Consider the following 21,625-nt stretch of genomic DNA (forward strand, 5'->3'; position numbering starts at 1 on the left):
CGTGTGTAAAGCAGGGGAGAGTCCGGGGAGCTTCCTCTCAGCGGTGCTGTGGAGAGAAAATGGCGCTGGTGAGTGCTGAGGGAGAAGCCCCGCCCCCTCGGCGGCGGGCTTCAGTCCCGCTCAAACTTATGAAAAAATGGCGGGGGCTCTTTTATATACATGTACAGCGCCCACCTATACATGTATATATACTTTTTGCCATAGGAGAGGTGTTATATTGCTGCCCAGGGCGCCCCCCCTGCACCCTGCACCCTTACAGTGACCGGAGTGTGTGAGGTGTATGGAGCAATGACGCACAGCTGCAGTGCTGTGCGTTACCTCTGTGAAGCACCGAAGGCTTCTGCCACCTGAGACGTCTTCTGTCTTCGTTTCTTCTGCTCTGTAAAGAGAACAGCGGCGCGGCTCTGGGAGTGAACGGCCAGGACGAACCTGTGTTCACCCCCTCTGGAGCTAATGGTGTCCAGTAGCCAAGGAAGCAGAGCCTATCATTTAAGTAGGTCTGCTCCTCTCTCCCCAGTCCCTCGATGCAGGGAGCCTGTTGCCAGCAGTGCTCCCTGAATAAGAGAAAAAAATCCTAACAAAAATGCTTTCTAAGCAGGAAGCTCAGGAGAGCTCCCTTCAGTGCACCCATTCTCCTCTGGGCACAGTGTAAAACTGGAGGAGGGGCATAGAGGAAGGAGCCAGTGCACACCCAGTATCCAAAGTCTTTCTTAAAGTGCCCTATCTCCTGCGGAGCCCGTCTATTCCCCATGGTCCTTATGGAGTCCCCAGCATCCTCTATAACGTTAGAGAAATCAAAATAACTGAGCTAATTAAGTCACCTGTGTTCAAGCCTGGATATCACTAAAACCAGGACTGTTAGTGTGCCTTGAGGAAGGGAGGGAGAATGCTGAGGGTCCTGCAGAACTGATTGGCCTCTGAGGACCTAACGTTTGGTCATAGTATCGAACTTGTAGAACTTAGCAAACGTGTTTGAACCTGACCAAGTAGCTGCTCGGCAAAGCTGTAGAGCCGAAACACCCCGGGCAGCCATCCAGGAAGAACCCACTGAATGAGTAGAGTGGGCCTATACAGATCTTGGAACCGGCAATCCTGCCGTGGAATAAGAATGCTGGATAGTAAACCTGATCCAGTGAGCAATTGTCTGCTTAGAAGCAGGACACCCAATCTTATTGGGATCATAAAGGACAAACAGCGCGTCCGATTTCCTGTGACTAGCTGTCCGCTTCACATATATCTTCAAAGCTCTCACAACGTCCAATGACTTTGAAGAAGCTGAGGTGTCAGTAGCCACTGGCACCACAATAGGTTGGTTGATATGAAATGCAGGCACGACCTTAGGAAGAAACTGCTGACGCGTTCTGAGCTCAGCTCTATCCTCATAAAAACCAAGTAGGGGCTTTTGTGCGACAATGCCCCCAATTCTGACACACGTCTTGCTGATGCCACGGCCAACAGTGTGACAGCCTTTCACGTAAGAAACTTTACGTCTACCTCCTGTAAAGGCTCAAATCAATCTGATTGCAGGAACTGTAGCACCACACTAAAATCCCAAGGTGCCGTAGGAAACAAAAAAGGCGGTTGGATGTGCAGAACCCCTTATGTCTGAACCTAAGGGAGAACAGCCAATTGTTTCTGGAAGAAAATGGACAAGGCTGAAATGTGGACCTTTATTGAGCTTCTTGTTGAGACGAGAGGCCATCATGTCTATCTGAGGTACTCCCCACCTGCTTGTTACCTCCGCGAAGACCTCCGGGTGGAAGTCCCACTCTCCGTGTCTGCTGAGGAAGTCGGCTTCCCAGTAGTCCACTCCCAGAATGAAGATTGCCGACAGCGCCAATGCATGTCTTTCTGCCTAGAGAATAATTCTTGCTACCTCTGACAGTGCAGCTCTGCTCTTCTTTCCGCCCTGTCTGTTTATGTAGGACACCGCTGTTACATTGTCTGACTGAACCTGAATGGCTTGATCTCACAGAAGATGTGCCGCTTGTAGAAGGGCATTGTATACGGCCCTTAGTTCCAGAATGTTTATTGGAAGGATGGCTTCCTGTCTTGACCACTTTCCTTAGAAGTTTTCTCCCTGGGTGACTGCTCCCCAACCTCTAAGACTTGCATCTGTGGGTAGAAGAATCCAATTTTGAATCCCGAACCTGCGGCCTTCGATCAGGTGAGAAGTCTGCAGCCACCAGAGAAGAGAAATTCTGGCTTTTGGCGACAGGCGTATCTGCTGGTGCATGTGAAGATTTGATCTGGACCACTTGTCCAGGAGATCCAGCTGGAAGAATCTTGCATGGAATCTTCCGTACTGCAGTGACTCATAGGAGGCTACCATCTTCCACCAGAAGGCAAATGCACTAATGAACCGATACCCGGGCTGGATTCAGGAGATCCCGGACCATTGACTGGATCACCAACGCTTTTTCCAATTGAAGAAACACCCTCTGAACTTCCATGTCGAGTATCATCCCCAAGAAGGGAAGTCTCATTGTCGGCTCCAAATGTGATTTTGGAAGGTTCAGAATCCATCCATGATCCTGAAGTAGATGAGTTGAGAGAGTAGTACTCTGCAATAACCTCTCCCTGGAAGATGCTTTTATCAGTAAATCATCCAGATATGTAATTATGTTCACTCACTGCTTGCGGAGGAGCATCAGCTCTTCCATGACCTTGGTGAACACCCTCAGTGCTGTAGAGGCCAAATGGCAGTGCCTGGAACGGATAGTGACAGTCCTGTAGTGCAAACCTTCGATAAGTCTGGTGAGGCGGCCAGATCGGAATGTGAAGGTGTGTATCCTTGATATCAAGGGATATTAGGAATTCCCTCTCCTCCAGACCTGAGATTACCGCTCTCAGAGACTCCATCTTGAATTTGAATACCCACAAGTAAGGGTTCAAGGATTTTAGGTTCAATATCGGTCTGAACGAACCGTCCGGTTTCGGTACCACAAACAGATTGGAGTAATAACCACTGTTCTGTAGTTGTGGTGGAACTGGAACAATGACTTGTGTTTGTACCAATTTTTTAATAGCCTTCTGCAGGATTGTACTGTCTTCCTGAGAAGCTGGTATGCCTGATTTGAAGAATCTGTGAGGTGGGAGTTCTTGAAACTCCAGTCTATACCCCTGGTCAATAATATCTTTTATCCAGGGGTCTAGGCATGATGTCGCCCAGATGTGACTGAAATCTTTTAACCTATGTCGACTTACCTGCAGCTGCCTTGGATATCCACATATCCAGTGTGTCCCCAAACAGGGCCTCACCTGTGAAGGGCAGGATCTCCACACTTTTCTTGGATTCTGTGTCCACAGTCCATTGGCGAAGCCACAGTCCCCTGCATGCCGAAACTGCCATAGTTGTGGCCCTTGCATTAAGCAGGCCAATTTCCTTCATGGCCTCCACCATGAAGCCTGCAGAATCCTGTATGTGATGTAAAAACATGTCAATGTCACTCCTATTCATGGAATCTAAATCATCTAGTAAGGTGCCTGACCACTTTACTATGGCCCTAGAAATCCACGCCCAAGCAATAGTGGGTCTCTAAACCACTTCTGTAGCAGTGCATAGTGATTTGAGCGTAGTCTCAATCTTGCGGTCAGCCGGCTCCTTTAAGGAGGCTGTACCAGGGACAGGTAAAACAACCTTTTTTGACAATCTAGACACAGAGGCGTCCACAATAGGTGGGTTTTCCCACTTCTTCCTACTCCTGAGGGAAAGGGAAAGAAATGAGCAGCCTTTTAGGGAATTGGATTTTTTTTCTCTGGGTTTTCCCAGGTTCCTTCAAATAGGGAGTTTAACTCCTTTGATGCAGGGAAGGTAACCGAGGATTTCTTTTTTATATTAAAATAAGATTCCTCTTCCTGAACAGAAACCTTCTCGGTTATCTGCAAAATATCCCTAATGGCCTCAATCATAGCTTGTACCCCTCGGGTAGGAGTTGCATCTCCCCACCAGATCCACCTCACCATCCCCTGAATCTGAGGCATCGGTATCAGTGTCAGCATGCATTATCTGGGCCAGTGTACACTTTTGTGGATACGTGGGTGGGGTGAGAGGCGCAGTTGTGGGGGCTGTATCCCTATTCATCAGATCCTCCACAGACTCTCTCTAAAATGACGCGTCTTTCTCAGTATGGGATAATCTGGTAGAGATATTTGATATCATACCCTTATGGAGTCCACCCAAACGGGTTCAGACCCAGAAGCCTGAGAAGGTGTACTGTTTTGAGTACATAGCAGGGACTCCCCTGGAGAAGATAAACACTCTGCAGTACAAGACACACGGGGTCATTCCAAGTTGATCGCTCGCTGTCGATTTTCGCAGCGCAGCGATCAGGTGAAAAACTGCATTCCTGCGCATGCGTATGCCCCACATTGTGCACATGTGACGTATGGGTACAAAGCCCTTTGTGGTTGTGCTCAGGTTCTAGCAAAGTTTTTCTTCGCACTGGAGGTGTTATGATTCCAGCACTCCTGGTCAGAGGAGATCTTATGGCAAGGACCGGAGCACTGGAACGGAATGCTGGAAAAGGGAATAGCCCCTGGCGCCCTAACTCTGTTGTCTTACCCGTGCTGTCAGAAATCCCTTGCGAGACTATGGTTTCTTGAGCCCTTGGCAGCCGCGTTTGAAGGGCGGATTATGTCTGCCCAACTCCGATGCCCCCTGGTCTTAGTGAGAGACAAAGGGAAATCCGAGACAGGATGATAACAAGAGGCCCTCTAACTAAACAAACAGGCCAGGGGCTACGAGCTAACTAAAAACCTAAAGTATGTGCGGAGAAACTGCCAGGGAAAAGGACAACCAAAATCAACTTGTCCAATACTCCTACCCGCCACCGCCGAATACCAGAGTGGACCTGTGGAAGCGGAACCCTCCGCAAATGCTCCAAACACAAAATATAAAGGGTAAAGCGGCCGAGCCGCTACACACGGCAGAGCCGCGACTCACGAACACCACTGGATGTTAAACGGTGATCAGTCAGGACTCCAGGGACGAGATGATAACTCCCGAGTACAGGACTTCAGAGGACTGGAATGATCGGATACAGCAGGACTGGAAACGGACTCTCAGCAAACAAAGGCAGCAAGCAGGAAGCTATTACCGGCGTCTGTGAGAAGCCCTGGGAGTGTACTTAACAGGGAGTCCTCCAATCAGCTGTTTAGAGGCTGATTGGACTAAATGCCGTGCAGCTGCCTTGCTGCACGGCCAGAGAACAGGTGAACGCATTAAATCCTAAAACCCAGCAACGGGGAACGCGGTCCGCCAGTGGCGTCCCCGTTGCTAGGGTCCGTGCTGCTTCAGCGCGCCCGGCATCTAGCGTTGCTAGGGAGCCGGCGGCTGTACGTGCACGGCGTCCCTAGTTGCTAGGCGCCGGGTCGCACGGACAAGCGGACCCCAGGGCCTAACAGTACCCCCCCTTGAGGAGGGGTCAAGGAACCCCTAAAGCCAGGTTTCCGAGGAAATTCCCGAAAATATGCCCTCTTGATCCTCGGGGCATGAAGATCCTTATCCAGGACCCAAGACCTTTCCTCCGGACCATAGCCTCTTCAGTGAACCAGAAAATAAAGCCGGCCCCGGGACAATTTGGAATCGAGAACCTTCTCCACCAAGAACTCCTGTTGTCCCTGTACATCCACCGGAGATCTACCCTGAGAGATCCTCCGAGGAAATCTACTGGAAGAAACGTATTGTTTCAACAGGGAACAATGAAACGTATTTCCAATCCTGAGAGATCTTGGTAAACGTAACCGAAAGCCAACTGGGTTGACTCTTTTAATAATAAGAAATGGCTCAATAAATTTGGGTCCCAATCTAGCCGAGGATTTTCGAAGCCTGATGTTACGAGTCGACAACCATACCCTATCTCCCACCTTAAAAGTGCAAGGACGTCGGAGCCTGTCAGAAAATTTCTTCTCTCGAAAGGCCGCTTTTCTGAGAGCAAGGTGCACTTTTTTCCAAATGGCTCTGAGATGGGAGGTTAAGGTTAGCGAGGAGACTGAGGAATGATGAAAAAAAGAATTAGCTCTGGGGTGAAAACCAAAAACTGAAAAGAATGGAGACTCTTTAGTGGAGGAATGACAAGAATTATTGTAAGCAAACTCCGCCAACGGAAGAAACTCGGACCAATCATTCTGGAGTTTGGCTGAATACAAGCGCAAATACTGTTTCAATGATTGGTTAACTCGCTCGGTTTGCCCGTTGGATTGTGGGTGGTAACCGGATGTTAATGACAATTTCATCTTTAATGAGGCACAAAAACATTTCCAGAATTGTGCAATGAATTGTGGACCCCGATTAGAAACAATATCAGTAGGCAACCCATGAAGTCTGAAAACATGGCGGAGAAACAAAACTGCCAACCCTTGGGCAGAAGGCAATCGGGGAAGGGCAATAAAATGAGCCATCTTGCTAAAACGGTCCACTACCACCCATATGACTCGGAATCCGGCTGAAAGGGGAATGTCAACCACAAAATCCATGGAAATATGAGACCATGGCCTGAGAGGAACATTTAAGGGCATAAGTTGCCCGATAGGCAAGGAACGGGGAACCTTATGCTGTGCACAAACCTGACATGAATAAACAAACTCCTTAACGTCTTTATAAAGACCAGGCCACCATACTGAGCGAGAGACTAACTCCAAAGTCTTAGAGATTCCCGGATGCCCGGAAACTTTGTTATCATGGAATTCCGTTAAAACAGTAGCTCTCAAAAACTCAGGAACGTAAAGACGACCAGCAGGAGTATTTCCAGGAGCTTGGTGTTGAAGCTGTTTTAACTGGGTAAAAAAATCTTGTTTGAGGCCTGCCCAGATGACCGAAGATGGAAGTATGGGAGTAACCGGACTGTTATTGTGAACCGGAAGAAAGCTGCGTGACAGGGCATCAGCCTTAGTATTCTTGGAACCAGGCCTGAAAGTGATTATAAATTTTAAACGAGTAAAAAATAAAGCCCAACGTGCCTGCCGGGCATTAAGCCGCTTAGCCGATTCGATGTATTGCAGGTTTTATGGTCAGTCAATACTGAAATAGTATGTTTTGCTCCCTCCAGCCAATGCCTCCACTCCTCGAAAGCCCACTTTACCGCCAGTAACTCCTGATTACCAACGTCATAGTTGGATTCAGCGGAGGAGAATTTACTGGACATAAAGGCACAAGGATGTAACTCCAGAGACTCCGGATCCTTTTGAGAAAGGATAGCCCCCACTCCAACCTCCGAGGCATCAACCTCCACAACAAAGGGCAATTCCGGATTGGGATGTCTGAGGACTGGAGCCAAGACAAAAGCTTGTTTCAAGGCCCGGAAGGACAACTCAGCTTCATGCGACCAGTTGGTAGGACCCGCTCCTTTCTTTGTCAGAGCTACAATGGGAGCAACCAGGTCAGAAAAAGAATGAATGAACCTCCTATAATAATTCGCAAACCCTAAAAAGCGCTGAATTGCTTTTAAATTGGTGGGTTGCGCCCAACTAAGGATGGCCTGGAGCTTCTTTGGTTCCATGGAAAATCCCTGAGGGGAAATAATGTACCCTAAAAAAGATACTTCCGTGACGTGAAACTCACACTTCTCCAGTTTGGCATATAAATGATTCTCACGTAACTTCTGAAGAACCAGACGCACCTGGGTAACATGTTGTTCCATTGATTCAGAATAAATCAGGATGTCGTCTAAGTAAACGACCACGAATTTCCCTAGGAAGTCACGGAGCACATCGTTAATGAGGTCTTGAAAAACTGCTGGAGCATAAGACAAGCCGAACGGCATCATTAGGTACTCGTAGTGACCCGACTGAGTACTGAAGGCCGTCTTCCACTCATCTCCAGATTTAATTCGGATGAGGTTGTACGCTCCTCTAAGGTCAATTTTAGAAAAAATCACAGCCGAACGTAACTGATCAAAGAGTACAGAAATCAGCGGCAAAGGATAAGTGTTTTTAACTGAGATCTTATTCAGGGCTCTAAAGTCAATGCAAGGTCTAAGCGAGCCATCCTTTTTCTCCACAAAGAAGAAGCCTGCACTTAAAGGAGATTTTGATGGTCTAATAAATCCTTTCTCTAGGCTCTCCTTAACATAATCATTTATAGCCGCAGTTTCTGGCCCGGATAATGCATATAGTCTTCTCTTTGGCAAAGCGGCACCAGGAATTAGCTCAATAGCACAATCATAAGGCCGATGGGGAGGCAGAATGTCCACATTGCCTTTGGAAAAGACATCAGCAAACTCCTGGTATTCCACAGGAATGAGTTCTGGAATGATAGCTGCTACTCTGACTGGAAACGTAATACATTCCTTAGCACAAAAAGTACCCCATTGTGAAATCTCCCCTGACCGCCAATCAATGGTGGGATTATGAAAGGCCAGCCAAGGGTGACCCAGAACAACTGTAACTGCTGGGCAATGAGTAAGCTAGAACTCGATTTTTTCAGAATGTAGAGCTCCTTCTGTAAGTAATACAGGGGGTGTACGGCGAGAAATAACCCCATTGGACAGTGGACTCCCATCTAAGCCATGCATGGTGACACACCTACCCAAAGGTAACTGAGGAATGCCTAAGGCCTTAGCCCAAGTTAAATCCATAAAGTTTCCTGCAGCTCCACTGTCGACAAAAGCCGACACCAAAGAACTAAGGCTGCCAAAGGAAACCTTAACTGGGACTAAAAGGGAGTTATTCGAGGAGATAAGCTGCAGACCTAGGTGAAGCCCCTCACAATTCACCTGGTCATAGTGTTTCCCGACTTGTTCGGACAGTTACGAGCAAAATGTCCCTTACCCCCACAGTACAGACAAAGACCAGAATTTTGCCTTCTGGCTCTTTCCTCAGGAGACAGCCGAGAGAGACCCATCTGCATGGGCTCCTCTACGTCTTCAGGAATGGAATATAAACACGGACTTGATCTTACAGGTGCTCCTCTTTCAGCCCTCCGCTCTCTGAGACGCCGATCAATCTTAATAGAAAGCTCCATGAGTTTATCGAGTGTCTCAGGAGCGGGGTACTGGAGGAGACTGTCTTTTATAGACTCTGATAAGCTGAGGCGAAACTGACTGCGCAGGACTGGGTCATTCCAGCCACAGTCGTTTGACCAACGGCGAAATTCAGTACAATAAACCTCTGCAGGATTTCTACCTTGTTTGAGAGCGCGCAGCTGACTTTCAGCAGACGCCTCTCTATCTGGGTCATCGTACAAAAGCCCTAAAGACTTAAAAAAAACGTCTACTGACAACAACGCAGGATCCTCTGCCTTTAAACCAAACGCCCAGGTCTGAGGATCCCCCTGGAGTAAAGAAATAATAATCCCAACCCGCTGAGATTCAGTACCAGAGGCAGTTGGTCTTAAACGAAAATAAAGTTTACAGGATTCTTTAAAATTAAAAAATCTTTTCTATCACCAGAAAAACGGTCAGGCAAATGCATCTTTGGTTCAGGGACTACCCTTGGGGAGGCTCGCAAAAGATCTTCCTGCGACTTTACCCGAAGAGAAAGTTTCTGAACCATCTGAGTAAGTTCTTGAATCTGATTGACTATGAGCTGACCAGGATTCGGCCCTAAACCAGTCGGATTCATGAGGCCAAAAAACCTTCATAAAACTGAATGAAAATGAAAAAATTAAACCCTGTTTAATTTTAATTTTTGGTTTGGCCGGTAATAATGTTATGATTCCAGCACTCCTGGTCAGAGGAGATCTTATGGCAAGGACCGGAGCACTGGAACGGAATGCTGGAAAAGGGAATAGCCCCTGGCGCCCTAACTCTGTTGTCTTACCCGTGCTGTCAGAAATCCCTTGCGAGACTATGGTTTCTTGAGCCCTTGGCAGCCGCGTTTGAAGGGCGGATTATGTCTGCCCAACTCCGATGCCCCCCGGTCTTAGTGAGAGACAAAGGGAAATCCGAGACAGGATGATAACAAGAGGCCCTCTAACTAAACAAACAGGCCAGGGGCTACGAGCTAACTAAAAACCTAAAGTATGTGCGGAGAAACCGCCAGGGAAAAGGACAACCAAAATCCACTTGTCCAATACTCCTACCCGCCACCGCCGAATACCAGAGTGGACCTGTGGAAGCGGAACCCTCCGCAAATGCTCCAAACACAAAATATAAAGGGTAAAGCGGCCGAGCCGCTACACACTGCAGAGCCGCGACTCACGAACACCACTGGATGTTAAACGGTGATCAGTCAGGACTCCAGGGACGAGATGATAACTCCCGAGTACAGGACTTCAGAGGACTGGAATGACCGGATACAGCAGGACTGGAAACGGACTCTCAGCAAACAAAGGCAGCATGCAGGAAGCTATTACCGGCGTCTGTGAGAAGCCCTGGGAGTGTACTTAACAGGGAGTCCTCCAATCAGCTGTTTAGAGGCTGATTGGACTAAATGCCGTGCAGCTGCCTTGCTGCACGGCCAGAGAACAGGTGAACGCATTAAATCCTAAAACCCGGCAACGGGGAAAGCGGTCCGCCAGTGGCGTCCCCTTTGCTAGGGTCCGTGCGGCTTCAGCGCGCCCGGTGTCTAGCGTTGCTAGGGAGCCGGAGGCTGTACGTGCACGGCGTCCCTAGTTGCTAGGCACCGGGTCGCGCGGACAAGCGGACCCCGGCGCCTAACAGTAGGCTGCTAGAAGATTGCCAGAAAGGGGGCGTTACTGGGTGTCAACTGACCATTTTCAGGGAGTGTTTGCAAAAACGCAGGCATGTCTGAAAAATCGCAGGCATGGCTGGGCGGGTGTATGACGTCAAATCCAGACACGAATAGGCTGAAGTGATCGCTAGTGCTGAGTAGGTTCAGAGCTACTCAGAAACTGCACAAACTGTTTTTGCAGCGCTCGGCTGCACATGCGTTCGCACTTCTGCCAAGCTAAAATACACTCCCAAGTGGGCGGAGGCATAGCGTTTGCACGGCTGCTAAAACTAGCTAGCGAGCGATCAACTCGGAATGACCCCCAATGTCCCTTGCCATGGTAATGTGAGATATATGCGCACACACACACAGGAAAATGTCAGCTTCCCCCACAGCACCGTCAGAGTGTCACAGAGTATGAGGGACAACCCACACAGTGCCCTATCTGCCTAATATTATGATAAAAACCCGGCGCTGACCAGCTACCCTCAATAGGGTAGCTAGTACCATTTAATTACACTCCCCCCCTCTATAACCCCCTGGTACCGCAGAGGTATGCTGGAGTTGTCTGGAGGGGCCGCGCTTCCCTGTCAGCATCCTGTAGTGAGATCTGCAGGGAGAAAATGGCGCTGGTGAGCTGCTGGGTCTGCCCTGAGTGGAAGCCCCGCCCCCCTGTAATGACGCGCAGCTTCCCGCCCTTTTGTTTATACCGGCCTTGTGGTATTATGTCTGAGAGTGGGATACAGCCCCAGTCAGACCAGTGTAGGGTAGTCTTATTGGCTTCCGAACACCCCTCATAGGGCAGAAAAATATGTTGCTGAGCCTTGCAGGAGCGCAGCCTGCAACCAGAGCTGCGCTCCCACCCTTGTGCCGCCATACCCGCCGGTGACCCACTAACTGGGACGCCGGCGCTGTACTTACCACTCTTCATGTCTTCTGGCTGTTAAGGGTGGCGGCGTGCTGCGGGAATGTGCGGTCGCCATGGTGGGGCTTGCGGACATTTCCCTCAGGAGCTCAGTGTCCTGTCAGTGGAGTAATGGAGCCATTAACTCTGTATTAATTCGGCCATTCTCCCCCCTAAGTCCCATGAAGCCGGCAGACTGGTGCCAAACAGCCTCCTGTAAAATAACAAACTCTAGAACACAATAAAACTAAGAAAACTCCTAGGAGCCCCCCTAGCTGTTACCGGCTCCTTCGGGCACATAAACTAAACTGAGTCTGGTAGGAGGGGCATAGAGGGAGGAGCCAGCACACAGTGTTAAACTCTTAAAGTGTCCTTGGCTCTTAGTGAACCAGTCTATACCCCCACGGTACTAAATGGAACCCCAGTATCCTCTAGGACATAAGAGAAATATCCTTAAAGCACAGAAACAATTCAAGTTACATTATAGTATTGCAGGTAAGTAAAACAGATACATATCAGGAGCCAAAAGCCTATGGGGGTCATTCAGACCCAGCCGCAATAGCGGCCCGCAGCAGTTTGCTGGTGGTGGCAAAATACACATGCGCAGCGGCCACGCAGACACACACATTGCGGTCGCATCCCTGAGGTGTGAACGCGGGCGGGCCGGGACCATTCTCCGGGGGGCTGTGATGTCACATCTGCGATCATCTCTGATTAACCCCCTATAAGCTTCCAGAGTGCACCTCACATCTCATCTTTTCCAAGTTACTACAAATGATATGAGATCGGTAGCAGCACTACTTTCAGGATTATTACACAGAACACACACAACTACTGCCAGTCCTGTCTCTCCCACTACTGCCAGTCCCGTCTCCCCTCACTACTGCCACCGACCTAGTCTCCCACCACTACTGCAACCCACCCTGTCTCCCCCCACTACTGTCAGCCCCCACTACTGCCACCCGCCCCACCTCCCTGACAACCTTAGCTCTGCTTGGGGACAAGATTCTCAGAGTCACTGCCTCCTGCAGTCCCTACTACTACTAACCACCCTGTCTCCCTCCTCTATTGCCATCCGCCCTGTCTCCCCCTAGTACTGCCACCCACCCTGTCTCCCCCCACTATTGCCACCCACCTTGTCTCCCCGCGGCTACTGTCACCCGCACTGTCTCCCCCCACTACTGCCAGCCACTGTGTCTCCCCCCGACACCTCAGCACTGCTTGAGGACAATATTACCCACTGACAGTGCCTTCGGCAGGCCCCACTACAGCACTAGTGCCACCACTCTGTCTCCCCCTCTGACATCTCAGCACTGCTTGGAGATTCTTGGTACTGCTGGTAAGAGTCCTTCATCTGCAGATGGAAGTAAGAAAGCAGGGCAGTAATGAGGCAGAAGCTGCTTCTGTTACCATGGATCCTGATCATGTAGGATTGGGAGTCAGTAAGATTATGTAATAGAGTCACCATCTTACAGGCAGCCGGTGAAGGGAGTAGAGAATGGGTGTTATGTGGCAGGAACGGGCTGGTTAGGTAACAGACTGGCTGCTGCAATCTGTACAAGCTACAAGCGGTGCAATTCTATTGCTGGGAGATCCAGGTAGAGGACATTGCAGTAGTCTATGTGTGATGATACAAGTGTATGTATGACTGTAGGTAGATCTTCTGAGGGAAATAAGTGCTGGAGTCTGGCTCTGTTCCTCAGATGAGGATCTGATTGTGGCTGATACGTGATGTCTAAGTTTCACTCCACAATCCAGGACACCAAGATTCCACACATGATCCGCATTTTGTAACTCTGAACCTCCAAGCGTAAGTCTGGTTGGTTTGCAAAGCTGAACTGTAGCCCTGCCCTTTGTTGGTGAGCTTCTATCTTATGATAGACCTGTTTCACCAGGACTGAGTCACAGCCAACTGGCATCACCCACACCTGGAGCTCAACTAGACAACCATTTAGGATTGGTACTGGGTTCTCAGTACCCTGAGCAAAAGACAGATCATCTTCATAGCAGTGGTAGATGAGTACATGACGTCTGATTATTTCACCATGCGGTAGCATGTATATTGCAAAAAGCATAGGAGATGGGATAAGAATCTTGAAGAACATCATATGGCAATAAGTATACCCCAGAAGATTAAAATGGTTTCTCACCTGACTGATGTCTACAAGAGCTGATTTACTTCTCAGAGTATGGAAATGGCTTCTCACCTGTGTGACTTCGAAGATGTGTATAAAGTTGTGATTTCCAGGTAAAACATTTCCCACACTCAGAGCAAGAAAATGGCTTCTCACCTGTGTGACTTCTCTGATGTTTAACAAGATCTGATTTGTATGCAAAACATTTTCCACACTCAGAACATGGAAATGGATTCTCACCTGTGTGACTTCGCTGATGTTTAACAAGATTTGATTTCTGTGTAAAACATTTCCCGCATTCAGAGCAAGAAAATGGCTTCTCACCTGTGTGAGTTCTCTGATGTTTAACAAGATCTGCTTTGCGTGCAAAACATTTCCCACACTCAGAACATGGAAATGGCTTCTCACCTGTGTGAGTTTTCTGATGTTTAATAAGATCTGATTTCTGTGTAAAACATTTCCCACACTCAGAACATGGAAATGTATTCTCACCTGTGTGACTTCGCTGATGATTAACAAGATGTGATTTCTGTGTAAAACATTTCCCGCACTCGGAGCAAGAAAATGGTTTCTCACCTGTGTGACTTCTCTGATGTGTAACAAGATGTGATTTATGTGTAAAACATTTCCCACACTCAGAACATGGAAATGTATTCTCACCTGTGTGACTTCGCTGATGCTTAACAAGATGTGATTTCTGTGTAAAACATTTCCCGCACTCGGAGCAAGAAAATGGCTTCTCACCTGTGTGAGTTCTCTGATGTTTAACAAGATCTGCTTTGCGTGCAAAACATTTCCCACACTCAGAACATGGAAATGGCTTCTCATCTTTGTGACTTTGCTGACGTGCAACAAGATGTGATTTCCGTGCAAAACATTTCCCACACTCAGAACATGGAAATGGCCTCTCACCCGTGTGACTTCGCTGATGTGTAACAAGATGTGATTTCTGGATAAAACATTTCCCACACTCAGAGCAAGAAAATGGCCTCTCACCGGTGTGACTTCTCTGATGTTTAACAAGATCTGATTTCTGTGTAAAACATTTCTCACACTCAGAACATGGAAATGGCCTCTCACCCGTGTGACTTCGCTGATGTGTAACAAGATGTGATTTCTGGATAAAACATTTCCCACACTCAGAGCAAGAAAATGGCCTCTCACCGGTGTGACTTCTCTGATGTTTAACAAGATCTGATTTCTGTGTAAAACATTTCTCACACTCAGAACATGGAAATGGCTTCTCACCTGTCTTAGCTGGCTGATGGATAATAAGCTTTGTGTTCTGTATAAAACATTTGGCATCTATAGAACAGGGAAACTCCATATCTACTGTCAGAGTTGTAACAGATGCACCAATATCAGAGTGATCAGGAGAACATTTCCCAGGATCAGAGGGATCAGCTGATAGAGCTGGATGTATAATTGGGGTAATGGGGTTATCTCCTGGAGAATCCTGTCTACTGTCATTATCATTTATGTCACAATCCGGGGATAACATTAGATGTCCTTCTGAGATATTCCTGCTTGTCTGTCCATCTGCTGGAAATAAAATACATTAAGGAAATGTGACATTTACTGTAACAATATTAATCTTGTAAACAATAGGAGAAGACGACTCTCTGGGACACTTAATTGTAAATGTGTGTGTATAATAAAACATAACTTTTAATGAAGGCTTTATAATATTGTGTCAGACTATCATTGTGTCCACCCTCCTGAGAACACTCACAATAACAAATGTAATATTATAACAAGACTTAGATATATCTCTCTCTTGTACTGGTAACTAACCATGAAGAATAAATGGAGATGTAGTCACTCGCCAAGTCCTATGTCAGCACCAATGTAAAACAATGGATGGGGAACATATCGTATGAACTGGAGATTCTAGCTGAACAATAACATCAGTCGTATAAGCTAATGGGTCAGAGAAATGTCTCCTAACGTTACTCCTGGAAGCATTGGTAAGGAAGCATTCCTTTATGTGTGTGCTCATACGCTGGTAAGCCTGTACAAGTGTTACTAACCCTTATATAAAGAATATTGCTACAGCAGAGTAGGTGTGGAACAAGGTACTTTACATGCAATACGCCATATGATACCCTGTAATCATCATCATCTGCTAGGTTATAATCCACTCTTACACCCCCATCATCAGTGTTTTACCTCTATTCTCTCAATAGTAATAAGGATGATGTGTGTACGATAAGTATGATATAGAGAATGACATATCAGAATCTATACAGCTGCCGCCATACTTCTGCTTCTCATACGTGTGCTACTGGCAACAGTAAACATCTGAGTGAGAGTGCAGGGAAGACAGCAGAGTCTGATGAGAAAGAGATTGGATCTGCCTTTGCAGGGATGTACCACACTTGTTAGTATATAAAATAATAAATAAGAGGTCCGTGGCCTGAGTCCATCTAGATGTGTTTTCTGGATCTCTCCTCACTAAGGGGCTTCTTATCTACCTTACCTGATAGCTTACCATGCCTTCAAAAAAGGTTAAGAAGGTACCAAATCGGCCCCACCTGTGCATCTGTTTGGTACCTCAAATTCAGTTGGTCCTTCTGAGACTGATACAACATCATCTGCTTCTTCTTGTCAGACGCACAGCCCAGCTGTAATGGCTGAAGACATCTTAAGACACTCTAGATGGTCCTGTTACTCTACGCTCTATACATTCTATGTTATCTAGATTTAAGGACTGAAATAACCTCAGAACTTAACTCTAATATTCAAGCTTTGAGGTCCAGTATCAGTGAGATTGGCACTCATACAGACTAAGATGAAAGAGATTGTTGCGTCTCACAAAGATCTGATTTCAGCACATGACACCCTTCAGGAAGACCTGGTCTCTATTCGTGATAAAGTCATTGATTTAGAAGACTGGTCTTGGAGAAATAATATCAGAATAATGGGCGTTCCGGATTCTGTTACAAATGCAGAGCTTTATGATTATGCCACGGTCCTCTTTTCAGAAACTTCCACCAAAGGCTTCTGCTGCTGACCATCTTATTGATAGGATCCATAGACTCCCAAAGTCCAAACAGGCCTCTATCCAAGCACACTCTGCTCGGGGTCCACTTTTTCACATTAAAGAACGCATTCTACAAGCCGCTTTGTCTTCCTCATCCACAGCTTAGTGCCTGGATAATCTGCGCTATTTCCGTATATTTCTCCTGCGACACTGGCCAAAAGGCATCTATTCCACCCAAGGAAATGTGCAATACAAATGGGGCTTTCCTACTAAGCTTATTGTAATGCGATACGGCGCCTTCACAGTGATACCTTCACCCGAGGATGGCCCTGCTATTCTGAAAAAGTGGGACATTCCTGTTGACAGCCCTTCATGACACTTTACCTAAACCATTACCGGAGGAGTTGTCTTCCGTCTCCAAGTAATATGATAAAGGAGTAAGACTGTTACAGACACTCAGAGTTTGTTTCCTACTGTAACATGTGCCAACTGGGACTAAGTTACTGGGCATGGATCTATTTTTTTTGCTTTTGTTATGGGTATAAAACGTATATTTTTATCTTTATTTCCTGTGCTATATAATTGCTATATAGTATATGGTCTGATATTCTTTCCACTGTTACGTTTCATTATACCTTTCTAGAATGTTTGGGTGTTCAGGTAAAGCATGGCTGATTCATGTAACATCCTGTTGCCCTTATAACGGTGTTGATAGAACATACATTGGATATCAGGCCATGTTCTTGGCCTTTACCTCCTTAGGATACATTGGTTACATTGAGATTTGATATTTCTTTCTACAATTGTTACTATGCTGATTAGATTTTCCCTCTCGTATGGCTACTTGGGGTAGTCGGTGGGTTTCCCTTTTAGGCCCGACCGCCACCTTTTTCTACCTTTCTGTGACGGTACCCTAGTGACGGAATCTCTAGCTCCTTTACGGACACTATTTCTGTTTGTCTCCCATATTTGTTCCCTATTTTATTTCTTATGTTGATAGTTTGAAGTATGCACACGCCCTACAGACTCTATTGGACTTTACACAGATGATCTTAGATGTTTCATACCATGATCTGATCTCTCTCTATCACGGCGACGTTTTTAAGTCTTAATGTAAAAGGTCTTTATTCTCCCCGTAAGAGACGTCTTGCATTAAAATATTTCGCTGACCAGAAGGCGGCGGTGGTAGACATTCTGGAATCACATGTTCCATTGCACTCTGCCCCTCAGTTTACCAATCACTACCCAACATGCTATATCTCCTGTGGTGTAGCCATCCTTTCTAATAGATCCTGCCCCTTTCACCTAGACAGCAAGTGGGTGGAATGCAATGGTAGATATTAGATTCTAGTTGAGAAGATTCATTATAAATATGTCCCCCTCACTTCTCTCTATGCCCCTAATGCCAGACAGCCCCAATTTCTTAGAGAGAAAAGGCCATCAATCAAGTGCGAGGGGACAGGTAATAAACACGGAATGTGCTGGATTCTGAATGTGAGGGAAGAGCAGGAGTATAATAGGGGTTGATGGCTCCTGATGTATGAGATACACCAGAGAGTGTGGGGAGACTGGTCAGATCTCTGGGCTGGTAACACACAGTTACATGATGTGAGGGGGAGAGCAGGAGTATAATAGGGGCTGATGTCTCCTGATGTATGAGATACACCAGAGAGTGTGGGGAGGAGACTGGTCAGATCTCTGGGCTGGTAATACACAGTTACATGATGTGAGGGGGAGAGCAGGAGTATAATAGGGGCTGATGGCTCCTGATGTATGAGATACACCAGAGAGTGTGGGGAGGAGACTGGTCAGATCTCTGGGCTGGTAATAATAAGATTTTACTTACCGATAAATCTATTTCTTGTAGTCCGTAGTGGATGCTGGGACTCCGTAAGGACCATGGGGAATAGCGGCTCCGCAGGAGACAGGGCACAATAATAAAAGCTTAAGGATCAGGTGGTGTGCACTGGCTCCTCCCCCTATGACCCTCCTCCAAGCCTCAGTTAGGATACTGTGCCCGGACGAGCGTACACAATAAGGAAGGATATTGAATCCCGGGTAAGACTCATACCAGCCACACCAATCACACCGTACAACTCGTGATCTGAACCCAGTTAACAGTATGATAAATACAAAGGAACCTCTGAAAAGACGGCTCACAACAATAATAACCCGAATTTTTGTAACAATAACTATATACAAGTATTGCAGACAATCCGCACTTGGGATGGGCGCCCAGCATCCACTACGGACTACGAGAAATAGATTTATCGGTAAGTAAAATCTTATTTTCTCTGACGTCCTAGTGGATGCTGGGACTCCGTAAGGACCATGGGGATTATACCAAAGCTCCCAAACGGGCGGGAGAGTGCGGATGACTCTGCAGCACCGAATGAGAGAACTCCAGGTCCTCCTCAGCCAGGGTATCAAATTTGTAGAATTTTGCAAATGTGTTTGCCCCTGACCAAGTAGCAGCTCGGCAAAGTTGTAAAGCCGAGACCCCTCGGGCAGCCGCCCAAGATGAGTCCACCTTCCTTGTGGAATGGGCTTTTACTGATTTTGGCTGTGGCAAGCCTGCCACAGAATGTGCAAGCTGAATTGTACTACAAATCCAACGAACAATCGTCTGCTTTGAAGCAGGAGCACCCAGTTTGTTGGGTGCATACAGGATAAACAGCGAGTCAGATTTTCTGACTCCAGCCGTCCTGGAAACATATATTTTCAAGGCCCTGACAACGTCAAGCAACTTAGAGTCCTCTAAGTCCCTAGTAGCCGCAGGTACCACAATAGGTTGGTTCATGTGAAATGCAGAAACCACCTTAGGTAGAAATTGAGGACGAGTTCTCAATTCTGCCCTGTCAGAATGAAAAATTAAGTAAGGGCTTTTATATGATAAAGCCGCCAATTCTGACACACGCCTGGCTGAAGCCAAGGCTAACAGCATCGTCACCTTCCATGTGAGATATTTTAAGTCCACAGTGGTAAGTGGTTCAAACCAATGTGACTTTAGAAAACTCAACACAACATTGAGATCCCAAGGTGCCACTGGAGGCACAAAAGGAGGCTGTATATGCAGCACCCCTTTTACAAATGTCTGAACTTCAGGTACTGAAGCCAGTTCTTTCTGGAAGAAAATCGACAGGGCTGAAATTTGAACCTTAATGGACCCTAATTTTAGGCCCATAGACAGTCCTGTTTGCAGGAAATGAAGGAAACGACCCAGTTGAAATTCCTCTGTAGGGGCCTTCTTGGCCTCACACCACGCAACATATTTACGCCAAATGCGGTGATAATGTTTTGCGGTTACGTCCTTCCTGGCTTTGACCAGGGTAGGGATGACTTCTTCTGGAATGCCTTTTTCCTTCAGGATCCGGCGTTCAACCGCCATGCCGTCAAACGCAGCCGCGGTAAGTCTTGGAACAGACAAGGCCCCTGCAGTAGCAGGTCCTTTCTTAGAGGTAGAGGCCACGGTTCGTCCATGAGCATCTCTTGAAGTTCCGGGTACCAAGTCCTTCTTGGCCAATCCGGAACCACGAGTATAGTTCTTACTCCTCTCCTTCTTATGATTCTCAGTACTTTTGGTATGAGAGGCAGAGGAGGGAACACATACACTGACTGGTACACCCACGGCGTTACCAGAGCGTCCACCGCTATTGCCTGAGGGTCCCTTGACCTGGCGCAATATCTGTCCAGTTTTTTGTTTAGACGGGACGCCATCATGTCCACCTTTGGTTTTTCCCAACGGTTTACAATCAGGTGGAAGACTTCTGGGTGAAGTCCCCACTCTCCCGGGTGAAGGTCGTGTCTGCTGAGGAAATCTGCTTTCCAGTTGTCCACTCCCGGAATGAACACTGCTGACAGTGCTATCACATGATTTTCCGCCCAGCGAAGAATCCTTGCAGCTTCTGCCATTGCCCTCCTGCTTCTCGTGCCGCCCTGTCTGTTTACGTGGGCGACTGACGTGATGTTGTCCGATTGGATCAACACCGCCTGACCCTGAAGCAGAGGTTTTGCTTGACTTAGGGCATTGTAAATGGCCCTTAGTTCCAGAATGTTTATATGAAGAGATGTTTCCATGCTTGATCACAAGCCCTGGAAATTCCTTCCCTGTGTGACTGCTCCCCAGCCTCTCAGGCTGGCATCCGTGGTTACCAGGATCCAATCCTGAATGCCAAATCTGCGGCCCTCTAGTAGATGAGCACTCTGCAGCCACCACAGGAGAGACACCCTTGTCCTTGGCGACAGGGTTATCCGCTGATGCATCTGAAGATGCGAACCGGACCATTTGTCCAGTAGATCCCACTGAAATGTTCTTGCATGGAATCTTCCGAATGGAATCGCTTCATAAGAAGCCACCATTTTTCCCAGGACCCTCGTGCACTGATGCACTGAGACCTGGCCTGGTTTTAGGAGGTTCCTGACTAGCTCGGATAACTCCCTGGCCTTCTCCTCTGGGAGAAACACCTTCTTCTGGACTGTGTCCAGAATCATTCCTAGGAACAGTAGACGTGTCGTTGGAATCAGCTGCGATTTTGGAATATTTAGAATCCACCCGTGCTGACGTAACACTACCTGAGATAGTGCCACTCCGACTTCTAACTGTTCCCTGGTCCTTGCCCTTATCAGGAGATCGTCCAAGTAAGGGATAATTAAGATGCCTTTTCTTCGTAGAAGAATCATCATTTCGGCCATTACCTTGGTAAAGACCCGAGGTGCCGTGGACAATCCAAACGGCAGCGTCTGAAACTGATAATGACAGTTTTGTACTACAAACCTGAGGTACCCTTGGTGAGAAGGGTATATTGGGACGTGGAGATAAGCATCTATGATGTCCAGAGACACCATATAGTCCCCTTCTTCCAGGTTCGCTATCACTGCTCTGAGTGACTCCATCTTGAATTTGAACCTTTTTATGTAAGTGTTCAAGGATTTCAGATTTAAAATTGGTCTCACCGAGCCGTCCGGCTTCGGTACCACGAACAGCGTGGAATA

General features: G+C 47.3%; 1 protein-coding gene across 1 annotated transcript in view; it reads right to left on the reverse strand.

Annotated features, from left to right (window-relative positions):
• Positions 1 to 12,712: 12,712 nt before the first annotated feature.
• The window catches only part of LOC134984727 (zinc finger protein 271-like), a 208,064-nt gene continuing 199,151 nt past the window's right edge, over positions 12,713 to 21,625 (reverse strand). The window contains exon 4 of the mRNA XM_063950233.1: positions 12,713 to 14,898. Within this exon, the coding sequence (XP_063806303.1) occupies positions 13,691 to 14,898 (1,208 nt within the window). The 3' untranslated portion in view covers positions 12,713 to 13,690. The remainder of the gene's footprint in view (positions 14,899 to 21,625) is intronic.

This window comes from Pseudophryne corroboree, assembly GCF_028390025.1.
Source record: "Pseudophryne corroboree isolate aPseCor3 chromosome 3 unlocalized genomic scaffold, aPseCor3.hap2 SUPER_3_unloc_78, whole genome shotgun sequence".
Taxonomy (NCBI): Eukaryota; Metazoa; Chordata; class Amphibia; order Anura; family Myobatrachidae; genus Pseudophryne; species Pseudophryne corroboree.